We start from the raw sequence: 19,154 nt of genomic DNA, 5'->3' as shown, positions 1-19,154 counted from the left end.
GAGTTTCATAAAAAAAATAAAAAAATCAATGTACTAAATACTACCCTCTAAGAAGTAATTAAAGTTTTTTTTTTTTTTGGAAGCCATGACACCTCCTTGATAGTGTGTGTATGTATGTGAGAGGGAGAAAATTAGGGTTAAATATATTTTTGTGGGTTTTATACGAAATTTCAATTTGGTCACTGAGAAAATAAAGTGATCAATTTAGCTAAATTATTTCATCAGTGACCAAATTGAAATTTCTTGTAAAGAGCCTTCATTTGCATATCAATGGTCTTAGGTTCGAACCCCCATAGCACCTAATGTGTGTAAGAAACTCCTCTTTTTTTTTTGGTGCCCGAGTGTAAGAAACTCCTTTATCCCTTGTAGTTTAAGCCATCACTTGTATTTTAAAAAAAATAATAATAATAAAGTACTTCAAGATGATGACAAAACAATGTGTTGAATTTTGTTCTTTTCTCCCAAAACTTTGGATTCGTGCGCGCTTTGATATCATGTTAAAATTTCAAAAAGATGAATTTGTTGTCCATGAATAATTAATCCAACATTGATTTTGTTTTTATTGCTAACTTAATTACCTGCATATCTCATTATGTGTCAAATTTTATTTCTTAAAAAAGACCTTAAGTATTATTATTAGTTGAACTATTCAATTATCTACTATATTTTATTTGTCAAATTTATGACATGGGAGTTTATAGTTTTCAACAAGAAAAACAAAAACTAGATTGGTAAATAAAAACTAACTTGTGTGATGCTTTAATAACATTATTTTTAATATAAGAAAAATAACACTTATCATGAAAAGAAATGAATAAAATTTAAACGAGAAGGTTGATAACATTCAGAGAGAGAGAGAGAGGGTTATTTATTGCTGGTCTAGAAGATTTGGTAGCTAAATACAAAATGCTTCAATTGTTTTGAGCAAAAGAAAAATCAGAAAAATGGTACGTACGTGATATTAAAGTAAAGAAAAAACAGCAAGAAAAGGCAGCCACTTTTTGTTTCGATGCATATTGTTTGTGGTGCAGGAATGTTCTTCGGTACAGAAACAGAGATAAGAAAATACAAAAAGAAATGAAAAGGAAAAGCAAAAAAAGTATAATTAATAATGCCTCGATCAATGCCAAAAAGAAGAAAATGATATTGCATATTAAATGACAACACCCAAAGCGAAACGAAGATTTGAGACAAGACGAGACCTCAGAGTCTCAGATCAGCCATCCAATTCAGTTTCACATTCACTGCTCCGTCGCACACAAAATTACAGACAACAGTACATAACATGAATTTAAAAATAAACAGCTTGTGAAATTGTAAATTGTATACGGAATATTTATACATCTTCTGTTCCACATCACATGCATCATTAATTCTACGCATAGTTTTAAAGTTTTAGACACCTCTGATGATCATATCTGACCACATCTGACCACCTGCCAAATTAATATTAAGTGCTCTCTGCTTTTTCACATGCATGATGCATCTCTGACCTTCTTTCATTACACATATGCATCTCTTAGTCCTACTTATGCCTTCTACTATTGTGGAACATCCGGTTTGGTTAGGGATTCAACTTCCCATGTTTAATTCTACGATATGGGAATGAAAGATATTTATTTCCGTGTTTAGGAATGTTGGGAAATAAGGATCAAGAAAGATCATTTTCTTCTATTTTTATGTTTGGTTTGTGCATGTATTAGGAATGACAAATTGTTTTGTTTTCCAACAATACCCTTGAAAAAAACTTATATTAAATGCTTACCAAACATTGGAATGCAAATTATAACAAGGGTAGATTAGTCGCAAAAACTTGCATTCAATGTTTCCCCCCAGTGGGAGGAAAAATATCCTAAGTTCAGCCAAGGGTATGAACTTCCCCCTACATGGGAATGCAATTTCAAACCTATCCCAAGCTCCTAAAACTTGAACCAAATGGTCCTTGAAGTTTTCTACGTTAAGGATGTATTACATTAGTACTGACGTCCAACAATGTATTTCAATCCTATGCGGAATAACATTTCTCTCTCTTCATTTACGAGCTCCATGATCTTGTGAGCCATATTTAATAGCTGGCCGCGCACTGGAAATGCATCTTCAAAACTACATGGAACGAATTCAAGAGAAAAACTAACACGTATTGCAAATTTGCAGGTAAAAAACAAAAGCCACAGAATCTTTTCTTTCTTTGCTTTTTACCTGGCGAGTAAGAGTAACTTTAGAATGCATCTTGAAAAGTTTATTTAGCAGCGAAGAAAGAGGAAGGAACTCATAAATGAAAATAGAATGCTGTTATTTACAAGACGAGACGATGCTGCTCAAACACACACACATGCAACATGTCAGAGAGAGAGAGAGAGAAGCAGTGGCAGACAGCGATGTGACTCAAATCAACAAAGAGGATGTCCTCCTCTTCCTTCCTTTCCTCATATTAGAACTAGAATTAGAATTAGATTAACGGAATAAAATGCTTCTTCATTACAATTTACTTGGCAAAACAAAACACAATTGAATTAAGTGGATGACATGTTTCCTGGGAAGGAAGAGAAGAGAAAGAACAGAAAAGTCCAGTTTTCACATCATTCTACAACCGCAGACAGAAAAATAACAGTGACTGTCATTCAATGAAAAAAAGTGGCTATTATTATCAACTCTGCAGTAATGGACAAACGAAAAATTCATTCATTTATATTTATACAAGGATTTCATGGGTTTCTTTCTTCTGCACCTGCACCATACGTATATTGACAAGGCCAAACGTGACAAAAAAGAAACAAAGGGAACAAAAAAAAAAACTTTACTAAGAAAGCAAAACTCAGGGCAAACTCTACAGAGAGAAGAGAACTCTACAATGTCGTCCCGTGTGCATTAATCCATCATCTACTTACCACTCATTTCTACAGCTTATAAACTGCACCATGCCATCTTCATTTTAAGTCTTTGTTCCACCGAGCAAAGCTCGACCTAGATCCGACAGGCGTAATGAGACAAATGGTTCCCATGGTCCCAGTGATATGATATTGTGGTGACAAGCCCTTTTAACCCCTCTTTTGCATCTTCTGTTTGTATGTTTGTAACAAGTATTAAAGCTGTCCATACTTTATATGTTAAAGCCTTTGCAGGGAAATTAAGTACCAGCATATTGTCCAAATTAATCACTTGATAAGACGAGCTCGGCCAGGATTAAGATGTGCTTCTGACATCATCCACCCCTACAGGAAGATAGATTATAACCATGTTAAAATAAAAATAAAATAAAAAAGGAGTATAATCTTTTCAAGTGACTTTCTGATTTAAAAAGATATATACATATATAAAAAATCATCGATATAACATCAATAACAAATGTCATACATATATCCTTACACACATAGAACTAAAATGGAAAAGTGTATGCAGTCCAAATACTTAGGCTGCCTCTGTAATTTTCTACCTAGGCTGGGCGTCCACTGTAATATTTTCGAGGAAAAACACCAAATGGTTTTTAAGGTGTTAATTGTAACAAAGAAGAAAACTTAAGCTGGCTGTTTCCAAACGGAAAACCAATATCCTTATATCCTTATCTAATGCAACACCTACAACAGCAATGCAATTGGATACAACTCAAAATATGAATTATAAATCATACCTAAAAACCACTTAAATCTTGGTATAATACAATTGTTTCAATTAAGCTTATACTGAGCCCAGAAACCATTTAAAATAAAAGCAATAATTATACCTAAAAAATCCTTCAGTCCATTTGGATAAAACTCCAAGGTGAATAACCAGTTATGCAAACAAACAATTGAACCACATCCACTGCATCACTGAATAGATCTCAGGATGCTAAAGTTGACAGTAACATTCTCTTGTCAAATAATACACATGTTATGTTGTTAAAGTATTAACTTAGACCATAAAGTAAAAAAGGTATCCACCTTATCAATGGTTCTGATGGATTGACTCACAATATAACCTGTTTAGACTGTTTGGCAAGACATCATCTTCTTTACTTTTATATATTTTTCTCATGAGTCGTGACAAAGGTGTAAATCTGTGAGCATTTGTACTATAAGCCTGCCAACTGGCCAACTGAATGTCACAAATGATTAAAATTACCAATCTTGAACACCAATTACCTGCTCTGCAGCTTTACTCTTGAAAATCCCATATGAAGTTGAGACCATCCTATATGACTCAACAATACATGCCTCCAGATCTTTAGCTGTGGGCTCAAAGTTTAAGTATCCACCTGTCTTCTCCTTCTGAGACAGATGCTGACTGTCAAAAGATAAATGCATGAAATGCAAAAGCACCTGTGCCTGTAATGCAAAGTGATATAACATCTTAAATCCCCTGTATGAAGAAAACACCTTTCAAGACACCAAATAGACCATATAAATAAGCTGAACATCTCACATGAAATGCCGCTTTTAGAATGTCATCTGACTTCGCTTGATCTTTGAACAATGCGTATACTTTACCTTTTTTTGGATTATAAGTGACAACATATCTCTCTTTCTGTCATCAATCAATAAAAGCAATACTAATGAGATAGATAGATTGATTAGGATAATATTACAACAATGCAAAATTATTTATATATATATATATATATATATATATATAGAGAGAGAGAGAGAGAGAGAGAGAGAGAGAGAGATTGATTTCCAAAATTCAACCCCTCTCCAAGAGGGCCAACCTCAAAGAAGGGCTCTATCGCAAGATAGACATTTGGCTCTTGGAATGCATCTTTAAATCTTGGCCCTGCCACCCAGTATGGAAAATGAAAAAAAAAGTAAATAAAAGCAAAAGATAAGAGAAAGGAAAAAGGAAAAAAAATAAAGTTGAACCCAGAAACAAGATGATCACAATTCAGAATTAAAAGGACAAAGAAAACAAGATCTTTGCAAGCATACCAAGAACAACAGGCCCCTCTTTCAACCAGGGAAATCTGAAAACGTTTTCATTGAAGTTTCCCTCTTGCAGTGATGGAACTCGCCCTAGAAGTGGAAAAAAAATGCATAATTACAATATATATCTGAAAAATACACTAAGGCATAGCTGTTACGAATATCCTGGATGACAGAAAAGGATGCATCAAGGGAAAATGGTATCTAGGGTAGAACATTAATGCTAACCTGTTTTAAGAAAGGTATCTACTGCCACACTGAATCTTGCTCGGTTCAAGGTGTGCAATACTACAGATTTAACCTGAAAACAAATAACTTCTGTTAAACAAATGTGACATGGAAACATGCAAAACCAAATCAATCTACACTAGTGTACACATTCAAACCTCTTGATAGGAGCTGAGAACATATCCACATGAAAGGAGGCCAAATGTAGTAATCAATGATGGATTTCTTTTTGAGATCATTATGCTCAGTCCAGTTCCCAGCTTCATGGGGCAATAATTCAGAGACATCAACCTCAAATGATTACATTCATGCATAAAAGTGCATAGTGAAATAGACGTAGTAATAGAAATTTAGTAATTAAAAACTTATTCTTCTACAGGAAACAAGAATTTAATAGGCAAAGAAAAAAAAGAACTGTTAATAAAGGAAAAAAAATAGTACAAAAAAGGCCCTTGTGGTTAAGTGCACTTGCACTAACTCCCTACAAAACCCAAAAAAGTACAAAAAAAGGGATGACAAGTCGTCCACTTAGGGAAAACCAACTAAAAACACAATACAAACAAAGCTACACTAAACACAAAGCTCAAGCCAAATCAAGATGAATCACACTAAGGGGTTACACCCCTAAAAGGATAGCCAAAGACACCTACAAGAGGCAAAAAACCTAATTTTGTCCTCGATAAATTTCACTGGTTTACTACTATTGCAAAAGGCTTAAGCTAATGAGCAGTGGGACAACAATTATTTTATATTCTAACACTCTCCTCACATTTGAGTCTCGCTTCACCACTACTGCTCAACATGTGGAATTCAATTTATACTTGGAGGTTGCAATTGCAAGGATATGAATTCAAGATCTCCTACTCTAATCCTGTGACAAATTCCATTGGTTTAGCACTATTCCCAAAATAAAACTGATCATCTCATTCTGTATCAGAAACTCGTATGCTGCAATCTAAATAGACTATAACACTGCCTAATGTGAAATAGTAAAAGCTTTCTTCTTCACTCCGACCCCCAAAAATACCTCACTCAACAATGAATAACAGTTTCTTAAAATAACCTACCCCAGACCAAAAGCAAGCAAAAACCTATTCCGAATTTGTGAAGAGAAGAAGCCCTGCGAACAGATACACTCAATCGATTCACCTACTGCTTTGCATAGCACACAAAAATGAGGAGATAATGAAAGCACAGGGCATCCTTATTTGAAGCATATCACAATTCACAAGTAATGGTTTTAACATGAGCCATGAACCAAGCAGGAAATTTCTCTCGGGACACCAAAATATCTCAGAAGGACCAAAAATTGGATTATGAACAGCAGACTCATGAATAAACCACTGGTCTTCTATCACGTCAGAATGGAGTCAAGGCAATACTACTAATAGGAGTCAACAAGTTCAAAAACTCTATGAATTCCCTATCATTTAGATTCCTCGTACAGGTTAGATCCCAAGTCAAGGTTCTATAAGGTGAAAATGATGATAGAGAGGAAATAACCAAACTATAATTCAATGAAGACACATAAATTTAAGGGAAGATGAATAGCCAAAGAAAATATCTTCCCAAAAACAAATTTCAAACCCATCCCTGACCACATTTTGACAGAGAAATAGAAATGACCTGACAGATGTATTTCCAGGGACACCAGAAGTACCTACTTCCCAATTTGGGAGTCCCACCCAGTATAACAGAAACGTTACTCCTAAGATAGAACACCACAAGAAATGTTGTTCTGCAAAGCATAGATACTTAAAAACACACTTTGCAACCCACATTGCCTATGTGCCAGATATGGATATGCCTAATGTATAGGAATGTTTATTACACATGAAGACAATTCAAAAAAATTATTAATTTTCTTATGGCTAAAATACATAGCGCTATATGGTATGTTCTGGATATGTAAAGCTTATATTTTCTGGTAAGAAAAAAAGTTAAATAAGACCTCTCTTGCCTCAATTCAGGTCAAAATAAGACAAGACCTAGGAGTTTGACTCAGGCTCTGGCTTGTTAGTCCCTTTTATTATCTAGAGGATTTATTTAGTTTAGAATTTACTTCAAAGTAGGATATAATTTTATTTCTTTGGTATCCTAGACAAGAATAAAAGATTGTACTTAAATGTAGAAAGCATATAGTAGTGATGGAAATTGTTGATAAGAGTTGATAATGTGGTAATGTCATTGTAATTTTAGCAAAATAAATTTAGTGATAATGGAGGTAATGGTGCTTATAATTTCGTAGCATCAATGACATATATAGTAAAAGTAATCATATAAACTTAAAACAGATTTATTCATTGTGCTCTGCATATGTTGGATCCACCACGTACAAAGGTCCAACTGGCGTATTTCAAAAGCCTTTACAGGAGACAACACATACATGTACATATTATCCCAAGTTCTACACACTTTAGCATTACGTTATAACAATCAAGTTTTATCTTGGCCAACCTTATATCAATAGGAATGATCGTACACAAAAAGACATACCAGAGATAAATAGTCTCAAAAGCCAACAAATTGATGTCAAATGCAGGAACAACTGGACCAAAATAAATATAATTCTAGGTGTACTTCACACACAATTACAGTTAGATTGATTAAATCGGATGGGCTGAAACAATTTCACTTCATGGCCACATAATCCCTACGGAAAGAACAAAAGGGTTCTAGAATGGCTTCTATGTACTAATTCATGAATGGTTCTAGGAAAGCAGACAATACCAATCACGCCCTTTAGAATGTTTTATATTTAACACCAACACGTATACCATATCAACTACTAGACCAATGTCCTCATATGGTTCAGTGGTACCACGTTGACATTCCTGTAATGTATAATCATCTTAAGAAAGAAGTTCGACAAGCATACCAAGTCTGCAATATTGCCAACACATTCTCCTTTAGCTGTGACATCCCCAATGTTTTCTCCTTTCGCAAACGCTTTGTAAATTGGTGTTCGAGTTGATGTTGATGTTACAGCAGCAACATTCTATGAGAAACAAACAAGAATCAGAGATTGTAAAACTGACAAGTCATACATTATGTTATTAGAAAAAGGCTCAAACCTTGGCCACATTAGCTGCACAAGCCAAAGGAAGAAAAAGGTGCGGCACAGCAGCAGTTGCCAACTCTACTCCAGCACCCAACTCCATAAGAAGATCACCCGCAAACCGCAACTATAGCACCTCGGCATTAAAGAAAGTTGAGTGAATACTGTAAGTTGGGAAATGTCCAGTACTCTAAAGTTCATCGCAATTGTAAGTATTTTTCTTACCTGTTTTAGATCATAATCAAATTTCTTTCCTTGTCGGGCAAAAAGCATTTTTCCAACACGACCAGCACCATCCTAGACATAAATTTAAAAATTTAGATTCATCAAATAAGTCTATTACACCATAACATTCGAAGAAAGAACTTCTGTGCAAAGCACTAAAGTAAACTCCTACCTAAACACTTCCAAGTTTGGTACCACTAACTAAACTCGAAATTACAATTCAAAGAAAAGAACTCCACAAAAAGGAAAAACAAGTAAAATAAAAATAAAATTTTGTTAATAAAAATAAAATTTTGTTAATAAAAATATTTGGCACAACAATATTTATATTTTAAAGTTATTTCAACAATGGCAACAGGCACAACCAAAATGAAACACAGTCTAAACACGTATAACATTGATCCAAGAGGATTCTAATCATGACCCCAGGGCAGTGGCCAATCTTTAGTTGAAGACCTAAGCCCCATAAGAGTCATCGGTAACAATCCAATATTTGAAAGTAAAAGTATAATTTTACTACCCAAAAAAAAAAATTTAAAAAAAATACAAGGGTTAACTAAATAAAATTTTTCATTAAATATAATTCCAATGGAACATCATATTTATTTCAAATTAGTCTTCCACTGCTCTGACAAATGGTTAGTGGAATCAACATGGGCAAACCCTCCCAGTATGATTGCAAATAGTCTGGTATATTTAAACTAACACATGCCGACCATCTACTCTTTTATGCAAATAATATGCCGACTGGGAAAGATGATTCAGGGGAAAACATTTACATGATCTATATGAAAACAAAAACCTTGATAATTTTGTACATCATAATTATTCCTGATCAGCCTGAAATTTTTCATGTAGTGGTTCTTTGCTTCTGAAATTACAGCACCTCCATCATAACTAAAAATAAAATAAAACCTAAGGTTCCTCCATCAAGATTTCGGCAGTCGCAAGAGTAAGGATAAGGAGTTTCTCATGCTCATTTAGTGTGGTGGGTTCAATTGAATATCTAAATCACTTACCAACAGAATTAGAAAGGCCTTCAAGGGATGGCAACAGGAAATAATTGGGACAGGCAAAGCCCTAGCAAGTACCAACTCCAAATAGAAAATATGAGGATCTCCTAAAAAGGCTTTAATATAATTAAGCTCCTCCCTGGTCTGTTCTGATCTGGGAAAGGTATGCTTTGTGTAACCCAAAACTTACTAGTCATAGCCAAGTTTACATGTCATACAATTAAGAGAGCAGAAAGAAAGGCATATTCTCAAAATCACCCTTTTGCAACCAAAACAAATAAATACCAAAGGATTGCAATTTTCCTTGAGAATCCAATACGGGTAAAGACAAAATTTGTGATCAACAAATGTCAAATCAACAGTGACAAGTAGTATCGCTACCTTGAGAATCCAATTGATAGCAACAGCACCAGGAGCAGCTGTGTTTCTAGAGACTCCAACAGAATTCAAAAGGGTTTGTGTTGTGAAAACACCCATTGCGCCACCAAAGAAGTGCTACAACAAACATGGTTATTGTCAATATGGCATTCAGTTACACCAAAGAGATCAAATCATGGAAATAGTTTCACACAAGTTTGAGCAGCATTTGCGGTCCGTATGCATAATAAATAGAGCACAGGCCACAGGCATTAAGCGTATACCTTGAGAGCTCTCCACGTCATGTAGGGGACATAGGAAGGGATTACACTATCAGGGAATCCTTCCGGCACAACATATGACCTTACAAATGACATCAACCCCTGCATAAAAATTCAACACCCGAACCTCTCAGAAGAGTCACTAATCATCACTCAAGCGAAAAAGTGATCAAATTTCTCAAACTCTTCATGTATTTCAACGTCAGTGAGCGCCAGCAATGGCTCTGATGTATGAATGGCAAAATGCCAATGCTTATTGAGCAACTTAGCAAACAGTACCACTTGTTCAGTCTCAATTCTCAAATTTCAAAAATTGAGTTGACAGATTATATGAAATTCAGCATGGAAAAATAGAAGAATTGAAAAGAAAAATGCAGCAGAAAGCAGCCAAATTAAAGAAAAAAAGAAAAAGAGAGAGAGTAATAGTTAGAAGTACTGACGTCGAGAGGAGGTTGGGGGCTGTGCAAGCCAAGGGCACGAAGGGAGCCCTTCTTGAAGGTACCAGGGGAGGAATCGGGCTCGGCCACGTAGTTCCATCGGCGGCCGTCGATCTCCTCGCAGCAAATCAATCTGAAGCTGGAGCTTACGAAGTCTTGATCGTGGTGGAGCAAACCAAGCTGGTTACGGGGGGTGCGAGTTTGGGTGTCTAAAGGCGGCAGATTAGGCTCGGAGGAGGCGAGGCTGGCACTGATACGCAGCGTTTCACGCACGAGAAGGCGCGCATCCTGTGCGCTAGTAGCGGTGGTGGTGAGGGTTTGAGTGGAAGATGATGACTGCTTGAGTTTCAGAGGTGAAGGAGGAGGCGGCATTTCGCAGGAAGAAAATGAAATGCAAATGTCTTGTTTTTTTGATGAAGGGCAAGGCAGGCAGGCAAGGAGGAGATGAATTGGTATGGAAAATGAATCGGTTGGGTTTTCTTTCAGGTTTTATGCTCTGTTTTTCCTTTGTGATTTATCATAGGGAGTGTAGAAGCTTTGGAAATAACGAAGGCATTGCTGGCATTTTCTCTTGGATTGTGAAATTTCCAAGCTAACAACAATAAATGAAGAAAAGCGACGATGAAAATGAAAAAAAATGAATGGCACACGGGGGAAGAAAGAGAGGGCTGTAGCCTGTAGGTGGCCGAACAACGCTTCACTTAAAAAATCTCTCATCCACTTTCGACAATTTGACATGTCATCATTTATTGCACCTCAACGGAGCAACTGATGACAAGTGAAGAGAAGACATGAGAATTTCAACCCAAAAAATAAGACAAGAAATGAAAATATTTCATTTTTAAAATTTATTTTATTGAAAACAATTGCATTAAAAATTTAAATGTTGAGTTAATTATTGGTTAATTTGAATCAACAGGACTGTATATATATACTAGCTTTTCATCGCTTGCGAGAGATTTTTAAAAAAAATTTAAATTTATTTTAAAAGTAAAAAACAAAAAAAATAGATAGTTGTGTTCCATAAAAGTAGACATATTATCTGATTTTATTTTTATTTTTAATTTTTTAATATGAAAATTTAAATTTATCATATTATTCTCATTTAATTAATAATTTCATTTTTTAATATTTTGAATGTTTCACCGTTCTCTGCTTTTTGCTTTATCTATACTAGTCTCTCCGCATGCGTTTTCGTACTTGTGAATGGCTTTTTTTTTTAATTTAAATTTATTTTAGAATTAAAAAAATAATTGGTAGTTGTATTCCATAAAAATAAGAACCATTATCTTATTTTAATTTTTTTAATATGAAAAGTGTGAATTTACTATATTATCCTCATTTAATTAATAATTTCAATTCTTAATGTTTGCATTAACTAATGGTATTTTCTGGTATTTTGAATGTTTCACCATTCTTTGCTTTTTGCTTTAAACATTCAAAATACCAGAAAATACCCTTGATTAATTGAAACATTGAGAATTGAAATTATTAATGAAATGAGGATAATATGGTAAATTCATATTTTTTAATATTAAAAAAATTAAAATTAAAAACAAAATCATATAATATGTCCTACTTTTATGGAACATAACTACCCATGTTTTTTTTTATTTATTTTAAAAATAAAATAAAAAGGAAAAAAGAAAACCAATTGTGCCAAGAGGCTAGTATCTTCTTAATGTTTGAATTAACAAGGGCATTTTATAGTATTTTGAATGTTTCACCATTCTTTGTCTTTTGCTTTATATATATATATTAGCATCTCCGCACGCGCTTCCGCGCATGCGAAATGCTTTTTTAAAAAAAAAATTTTAATTTTAATTTATTTTAAAATTGAAAAAGATAATGGGTAGTTGTGTTCTATAAAAATAAAATTTATTATCTAATTTTTCTTTTAATTTTAATTTTTTAATATAAAAATGTGTAAATTTACCATATTATTCTCATTTAATGAATAATTTTAATTCTTAATACTTGAATTAACTAATAGCATTTTTAGGTATTTTGTATGTTTCACCATTCTCTACCTTTTAACCAATTTACCCTTCAAATTTATCGCATGCAAGATTGGCTAATTATTCCAAGAAAAAAAGGAGAAGGATTAAAACTCCAGTTGGCTACTGTTGGAGGGAAGGGGCTGCATTTCACCTCACTCTCCAATGACTCTGCTTTTACATTCCAAATTGTAATCAAATAACCCAATATCTGCTACACCGAAAACACCAAAACCGAGACATGTTTCAATCTCTTCGATATAGATTTAGCAGCAGCGGCAGCAGATCCTCCCTCATCCGAATAATCACCGCCACCGCATCAGTCTCTGCCACAAACCCCACGCACACTCACTCCTCAGTCCTCCCAAACCACCACCAGCAGCGCCACAAGTGGGAGGGCCCAATTGGAGGAGGACGAGGGAGTGGAGGAGAGTACGACCACATTAGGGCTGACGTCAATTGTCCCCGATGCTCCAAACAAATGGCGGTGCTCTTCTCCACCCGACCACTCTCCATTACCGGCCGAGAGACGGGGCTTTACCAGGCCCTCAATCTTTGCCCCAATTGCAAGACCGCCTTCTATTTCAGGCCCTTGAAACTCGTCCCTCTGCATGGCACTTTCATCGAGATTGGTAGGCTTAAGCCTAAGGATGACACCCGCGCCAATTCCTTTCATGCAAAACCAGAGCCCTCCTGCGCTGTTGATTCGTCTCCGGCAGCCACGGACTTGCCCACCCCGAAGGAAATTTATAAGGCGCTTGATGACTTTGTTGTCGGCCAGGAAAGAGCCAAAAAGGTTTTGGGTTTTTGAATTTTATTGGATTTCATTGTTTGAGCAAATCAAATGTTGTGCAAAATTAAATGAATGATTTCATATGTGCGTGTCCAGGTGCTTTCCGTTGCAGTTTACAACCACTACAAAAGGATACATCACGCTTCCCTGCAGACTAGGTTAGTCCAAAAAGTGTTGGTCCTTCCTTGCCGAGAAAGTTTCTGTGTTTGAGATGTTTACAACAAATGAAGATACGGTTTTAGATACTTTTATTGTTTAAATCGATGTGTCTTTTATGCCTTTTATTAATTGACTGTTGGATTGCGAACTGAATATCAGGTCTGGTGCAGAATCAGCTGATTCTAAACTTCAAGGTGTACTTGATAGTGATTCTGTGGAACTGGAGAAGAGCAATGTATTATTGATGGGTCCCACTGGTTCAGGTAGGATTAACATTCTTATTTATGCGTGCTTTGTGGCCTTTTTTTTCGTTGGAACCTCCTGCAGCTTAAAAATATTGTTGTACTCTTATGATTTTTTGCATTGACCAAGATAGGGAAGACGTTACTTGCAAAAACACTAGCTCGTGTTGTGAATGTGCCGTTTGCCATCGCTGATGGTACAACATTAACACAGGCAAGTGCATTGCTCAGTCTTGTTCCACGCATGATGTTCTTGTTGTCATGGCTATGATCCCTACAGCTTTTGTTTCAAATGTCATTGTGTGGAAAACATTCTTGTAATGCTTTTGGGAATCTTGTATTGTCGGCAATTGACTGTGTAAGATCAGATTACTTCATTTGAATCTTAATTTGTTGCACATGAACCATGCAAGAGGATAATTTTTCACCCTTTATGGTTTTTTATGTATGCTTATGTGTGAAAATGTTCTTGTGCATATTGGAAATATCATTTTCATTGTCATTCCGAGAAAAGTTGGTAGAAGTATCCTCTTGTGGGATTGATCATTGATATTATATGATTTGAGGTTTCCTTTCTAATTTTTTTTTTTTTTTCAATTGTAACATCTAGAAAGACATTCAAGTTAACAAGGAGGGAAAAGAAAATAAGGAAAGAAGACAGAGATGGTGTTAGTATTAAGACAGTAGAAAAAAAATTGAATTGTAGGGAGTCTTTACATAACAATGGTTTCATGCAAGAAACAGCAAAATCTCTGCTGTTCTGTTTGTCATGAATTTGATGTCCTGAATTTTCCATATACTGATGTAGATGTGATAATGTCGATCAATTTGGTTAATGAGAGATGGTTTCTGTTGCTTGGAAGGATTCACTGATAGTTCCACTACTCTTTCTCTCTCTCTGACTATGCAGGCAGGTTATGTCGGAGAAGATGTGGAATCAATATTGTATAGACTGCTTATGGTATGGTTCATGTTATATCATGTGTTTCTTGTACAAGCATTGCAACTTTGTGTGTTTTTATGTGACATTAAGCACATCTTACATAATTCCATTCTGATTGTTGCATTGTGTTTAGGAAGCTGACTTTGATGTGGAAGCAGCTCAGAAAGGGATTGTCTACATTGATGAAGTTGATAAGATAACGAAGAAGGTGTGACATAGATATACGTTTCGGAAAACAACTTATTGTGTCGCTCCTTTATATTAATAACAAAGAAGCTATTTTTTCAGGCCGAGAGCTTAAGCAGAGATGTATCTGGGGAGGGTGTTCAACAGGCATTGCTGAAAATGTTGGAAGGAACTGTAAGTAAACCAACTTTTTCATAGGACACAAGTAAAAGAACTTTAAGTTAGTCTGTCAATATGATCCTATTCTGCTAATTTTTATATATCATTGTGAAGAACTCTAACAAGAAGGATTCCTAGTTTAATGCAAGTTATCCTGTTCAGATTGAAGACATTTATTTCTAATCGTTTTGGGCTGTCAATTTCTTTAGGATAAATCTTTCATCTTTTCCTGGTGAATTTCTAGCTTCTTAAATGGTAAAATATTGTACTAGTAGTATATAAACTAATACTTGTGATATCCTTTTTTCTTTTCTGTAATTTGAAGCATCCCACTTTATATTCTATGATATTTGCTAATTTTTTTAATAATACCTTCTTGTGAAAAATAAGAATTTAACTTGTGTATTTGTTTTTCAGTTTCCATGTAATCCTACTGCCAACCTTTTCCTGCAATGAACTTGGGCATCTGTCGTGTAATAGACCTTTATCCAAAATAATTTAATGCGGATGGCTTTAACTATAATGAAACCACATCTATTGATTTGATGTCCTAGCATTGGAACATGTTTTGCATACTATATGGTTTAAGTAAAAGTTATATGGAAATTAATATACTGCCTTCAACGACATATGTGACCCGTCGGTAGTGATTGACATCTTCAAAATGATCAAGAGGCATCAATTGTGATGCTTTCAAATGTTCCTCAAATTCTCATTTAGTTATATAAGAGTAAATTTCCTTTACTTTGACCCATCAGGTAGTTAACATTCCTGATAAAGGAGCTCGGAAGCATCCTCGTGGTGATAGTATTCAGGTATTTTAGGCTTAAAACTACCCTGTTCATTTCTTCCTCCTCGTCATTTTGTATGCTTTTCTTTGATGCTATTAGATTTGTAAGCAAAAGATGCCCTCAGGTTCGTAATATTTCCTGAGGCATTAGGCCTCATGTCAGGCTTTTCCAGCAGTGCAAAGCACAAATATTGCTTGTATGGGGTGGGTTCATAAGCTGTGAAACTACAAAACTTTTATTCATGGTCCTATTATGAAATTAAAATCACATGAACAAGCTGGCGCGCTAGTCATATTATATTTAGTTCACTAGATATACTAAGTATGCGAGAAAGTGGAAAATGATTTCATTTGACTGGTGTCCAACTTTTCTCTCCTCCAACATTTTTTGCTTGAGGTGTGTCTTTGGCCGAGGTTTCCAAGGCTTTTGAGAGAACTGCAGTGCTTCTAATATTTCTAGTTTAAAAAAAATGGACTGTGAATGTGGAATAGCTAATTACATTTCAGCAGGTGTTGTTCAGTTTTGATAATACAATTTGTGCTCGAAGTCTGACTTTTAGAAGTACTTTGTTTGAAAAATGTCAACATTAGTTTCTGGTGCATCTAATTACTTTGTTGTGATTCTTTGCAGATGGATACAAGAAATATCCTTTTCATATGTGGTGGGGCATTTGTTGGTTTGGAGAAAGCCATTTCAGAAAGGTAATGCACTCTCCCAGGGATTTATAATAGAAATTATTTGCATGAATGTTTCTGCTTTGAAGGTAGTTTGAAAGGTTTAGGCATCTTCTTTTTCCAGGCTCCAAGATTCTTCGATTGGCTTCGGAGCACCAGTTCGTGCAAACATGAGGACTAGTGAATTGACTGATGCCATCTCGGCATCAGCATTGTTGGAATCTGTGAGAATAAAAACTCAATGTAGTCAAAGATATTGTATATTCCGTCATTGCTCTTGTCTTTTCCTTTTATCAATTTTTTGACTTGAGACTTCCTTAACTTCTTCTTCCTTTTCTATGACACAAAAACCCTAATTCTTTTGAATAATGAGTCCTTAAACTTAAATTTTATAATGGACTTGTAGGTGGAGACTGGTGATCTTATTGTGTATGGCCTGATACCTGAATTTGTTGGACGCTTTCCGATTTTAGTTAGTTTGTCATCTTTAAATGAGGACCAACTTGTTCAGGTGTGCTCTATCTCTTCCATGGTTGTATCCCGAATCTTTTCTTCTTGTTTTTATGGTTGTTATTTGGTGGGACTGTATAACATTTTAGGTATGCTCAATCTCTAGGATATTGTGCATTATGTGATATAGTACTGCACATGATGCTTATTCACTTCTTAAGCATAAGCAAAAGCTTGATTTTTTTTTTTTTTTTTTACAAGTTATATTGGAAGTTTTTTCCCTGTTATGCTTATTCCTTTCGTATTCTTGATATTAGAATCAAATTTCCTGGTTGGCTAGACTCTTTTGTGGTTTTTTTTTTTCTTTTCCCTTATTGATAAGATATTGAAAGATCCCTATGTTTTATCTTGTAAATTAGGTCCTCACAGAACCTAAAAATGCTCTTGGTAAACAGTACAAGAAGATGTTTAACATGAACAATGTAAGATTTTCATCCGTTGCATTTTGTAGTCAATACTGTCTCTCTTTCCATACCTTTCATAATTGCATTTTTTGCAGGATATGTATTTATGATGTAATTTCTTATTTTTCATGGCATTGCAGGTCAAATTACATTTTACTGATAATGCGTTGAGATTGATTGCGAAAAAGGCAATGGCAAAGAACACTGGTGCTCGAGGTTTGAGAGCCATATTGGAAAACATTCTTACGGACGCAATGTTTGAGGTATATGCGGACTGTCTCATCTGTCCTAGTCCTTATGTTGCTGATACAATTAAATGTACTCCTCTATATGTTGGATGTCTCAGGATGTTTTCATTTTCACTGGGGCATACTGGGTAGGGACGTTGTATACTTTGACCATAGAAGGAAGCAGCTGATTTCTGTATTCCTTGCATATTAGTGAAATTAGTAATTCTAGTTGCTGCTCCAAGTTTTGGTTATGAAACGATGGTAGTGTCCCTCTTCTGTGCTACGCAAGGCGATAACTTGCTTAATGTCTGGCCATTCCATGAACTTGATGATTTTTACTTGCAGAAGAAAAAAGAAAAAGAAAACTGAAAGTGTATATAATTTTGGTATTTACCCTGGGTATTTCTGTATTTGGGTCTATGAGACTAGATCATTGTGATTGTGCACAGGTTCCAAACATCAAGCCAGAAACCAATAGGGTATGTGCAGTTTTGGTTGATGAAGAAGCTGTTGGGTCAGTGGACGCTTCAGGACTTGGAGCAAAAATTCTTAGTGGGGATGGTGCATTGGAGCAATTTCTTCATGAAACGAAGTCAGGAGAGCACATGGTATGGTTTTCTGAAGCCCCCTGTGCTCAATAAACCTTCTTATTTTCTTTTGTTCTTTTCCTTTTGCTTCATTTTTAATTTGATGTTTGATAAACATTAAGACATGCGTGAGATAATGTTAATAATAATAATAATAATATATATATAAAATACGCATGTTCTCCATGACTGACCCCATGATGGAGCACTGCCATGGTCATCCAAAGCTGGTTTGGGGGGGGGGGGGGGAAGAAAGAGAATTAAATTTTAGTGTGAAGACACTTTAACAATATGAGTAAAATGATTTGTTTGTTTTTATTATTGATAAATGTTTCTAACAAGTTGGGGAAACGTTTATGTGATGTGAGCATTTTGGGGGTGACAATAGTATTATATTGCACTGTGCCATTGGCACTCCAAATTTTAACTTTCTGCAGGAGGTATGAGTGAAGGGTTATACGATAAACATTTTGGAGGAGCTAAATTAGAAGTGCTAATAGTTTGACCCTTATTATTTGTAGTGATAATGAGTTTGTTTGTTGTGCATATTAGTTGCAGAACCCGTAATTCTGTTTCTTGATAATGAATCTATATTAGTATTCTGACAACTGCTTACTGATAATTTTTGTGTTACTTGCAGGGAAAGGGTGGGGTGGATGGGGGAGGTGAGTGTTTGCAACATGTCTTAAAGCTTCAATCAAGAGCCATGGTGGTTGGGGCTTGTAGCTGTGCTAGCGGTTAAGTTGAGACATTATCCCTATGGCAGCTTCAATCTAGTTTTGTTTCGGGCTCCCTTGTATATAGATGAGGAGAAATTATCCTTTGCTGAAAAACAAAAAAAGTCCAGAAGCCATGAGTTTGTGATATCTTGGTTGTGTGGTGTACATATTTGATAGTAATGATAGGCTAGAACATATTTTTAGGGACTGATACTTAAAGTATTGTTATTTAAGTTCACTGCTGGCACAAAGTGGGGAAAAGCTTT

At 35.3% G+C, this 19,154-nt stretch overlaps 2 protein-coding genes across 4 annotated transcripts; one reads left to right on the top strand and one right to left on the bottom strand.

The window, feature by feature from the left end:
* Window positions 1–2,615: 2,615 nt before the first annotated feature.
* On the bottom strand, window positions 2,616–11,184 carry LOC117634074 (protein root UVB sensitive 6). The gene is made up of 13 exons (XM_034367987.1): window positions 10,498–11,184; window positions 10,061–10,159; window positions 9,801–9,914; window positions 8,407–8,478; window positions 8,198–8,308; window positions 8,002–8,121; window positions 5,282–5,383; window positions 5,124–5,196; window positions 4,902–4,985; window positions 4,685–4,749; window positions 4,402–4,503; window positions 4,122–4,304; window positions 2,616–3,212 (listed from the first exon to the last, which is right to left on the bottom strand). The coding sequence occupies exons 1-13, from the start codon at window positions 10,864–10,866 to the stop codon at window positions 3,156–3,158; spliced, it is 1,551 nt and encodes a 516-aa protein (XP_034223878.1). The 5' UTR covers window positions 10,867–11,184; the 3' UTR covers window positions 2,616–3,155.
* Window positions 11,185–12,607: 1,423 nt separating this feature from the next.
* LOC117614677 (CLP protease regulatory subunit CLPX2, mitochondrial) lies at window positions 12,608–19,126 on the top strand. Of its 3 annotated transcripts, none has more exons than XM_034343563.1 (15): window positions 12,608–13,287; window positions 13,381–13,442; window positions 13,603–13,706; window positions 13,820–13,899; window positions 14,596–14,646; window positions 14,762–14,836; window positions 14,917–14,988; window positions 15,732–15,788; window positions 16,395–16,465; window positions 16,563–16,662; window positions 16,845–16,949; window positions 17,308–17,370; window positions 17,493–17,615; window positions 18,032–18,190; window positions 18,810–19,126. In XM_034343563.1, the coding sequence occupies exons 1-15, from the start codon at window positions 12,733–12,735 to the stop codon at window positions 18,909–18,911; spliced, it is 1,779 nt and encodes a 592-aa protein (XP_034199454.1). In that variant the 5' UTR covers window positions 12,608–12,732; the 3' UTR covers window positions 18,912–19,126. The 3 variants fall into 3 exon arrangements, with proteins under 3 accessions (XP_034199454.1, XP_034199455.1, XP_034199456.1); XM_034343565.1 differs by having other exon boundaries at window positions 13,142–13,287; window positions 13,614–13,706; XM_034343564.1 differs by lacking the exon at window positions 15,732–15,788.
* Window positions 19,127–19,154: the final 28 nt, after the last annotated feature.

This window comes from Prunus dulcis, chromosome 1 (genome assembly GCF_902201215.1).
Source record: "Prunus dulcis chromosome 1, ALMONDv2, whole genome shotgun sequence".
Lineage (NCBI taxonomy): Eukaryota > Viridiplantae > Streptophyta > Magnoliopsida > Rosales > Rosaceae > Prunus > Prunus dulcis.
This window is presented reverse-complemented; position numbering and strand designations above follow the sequence as displayed.

What these genes read in the sequence shown, in the direction of transcription:
- LOC117634074 (XM_034367987.1), bottom strand. Translation starts at nt 10,866, where the DNA reads ATGCCGCCTCCTCCTTCACCTCTGAAACTCAAGCAGTCATCATCTTCC. An exon ending in CTATCAATTGGATTCTCAAG is followed by an intron (nt 8,479 to 9,800) that starts GTAGCGATACTA and finishes ATTTATGTCTAG; the next exon opens with GATGGTGCTGGTCGTGTTGG. An exon ending in TTGATTATGATCTAAAACAG is followed by an intron (nt 8,309 to 8,406) that starts GTAAGAAAAATA and finishes GAGGTGCTATAG; the next exon opens with TTGCGGTTTGCGGGTGATCT.
- LOC117614677 (XM_034343563.1), top strand. Translation starts at nt 12,733, where the DNA reads ATGTTTCAATCTCTTCGATATAGATTTAGCAGCAGCGGCAGCAGATCC. An exon ending in TATTGTATAGACTGCTTATG is followed by an intron (nt 14,647 to 14,761) that starts GTATGGTTCATG and finishes CATTGTGTTTAG; the next exon opens with GAAGCTGACTTTGATGTGGA. An exon ending in AGATGTTTAACATGAACAAT is followed by an intron (nt 17,371 to 17,492) that starts GTAAGATTTTCA and finishes ATGGCATTGCAG; the next exon opens with GTCAAATTACATTTTACTGA.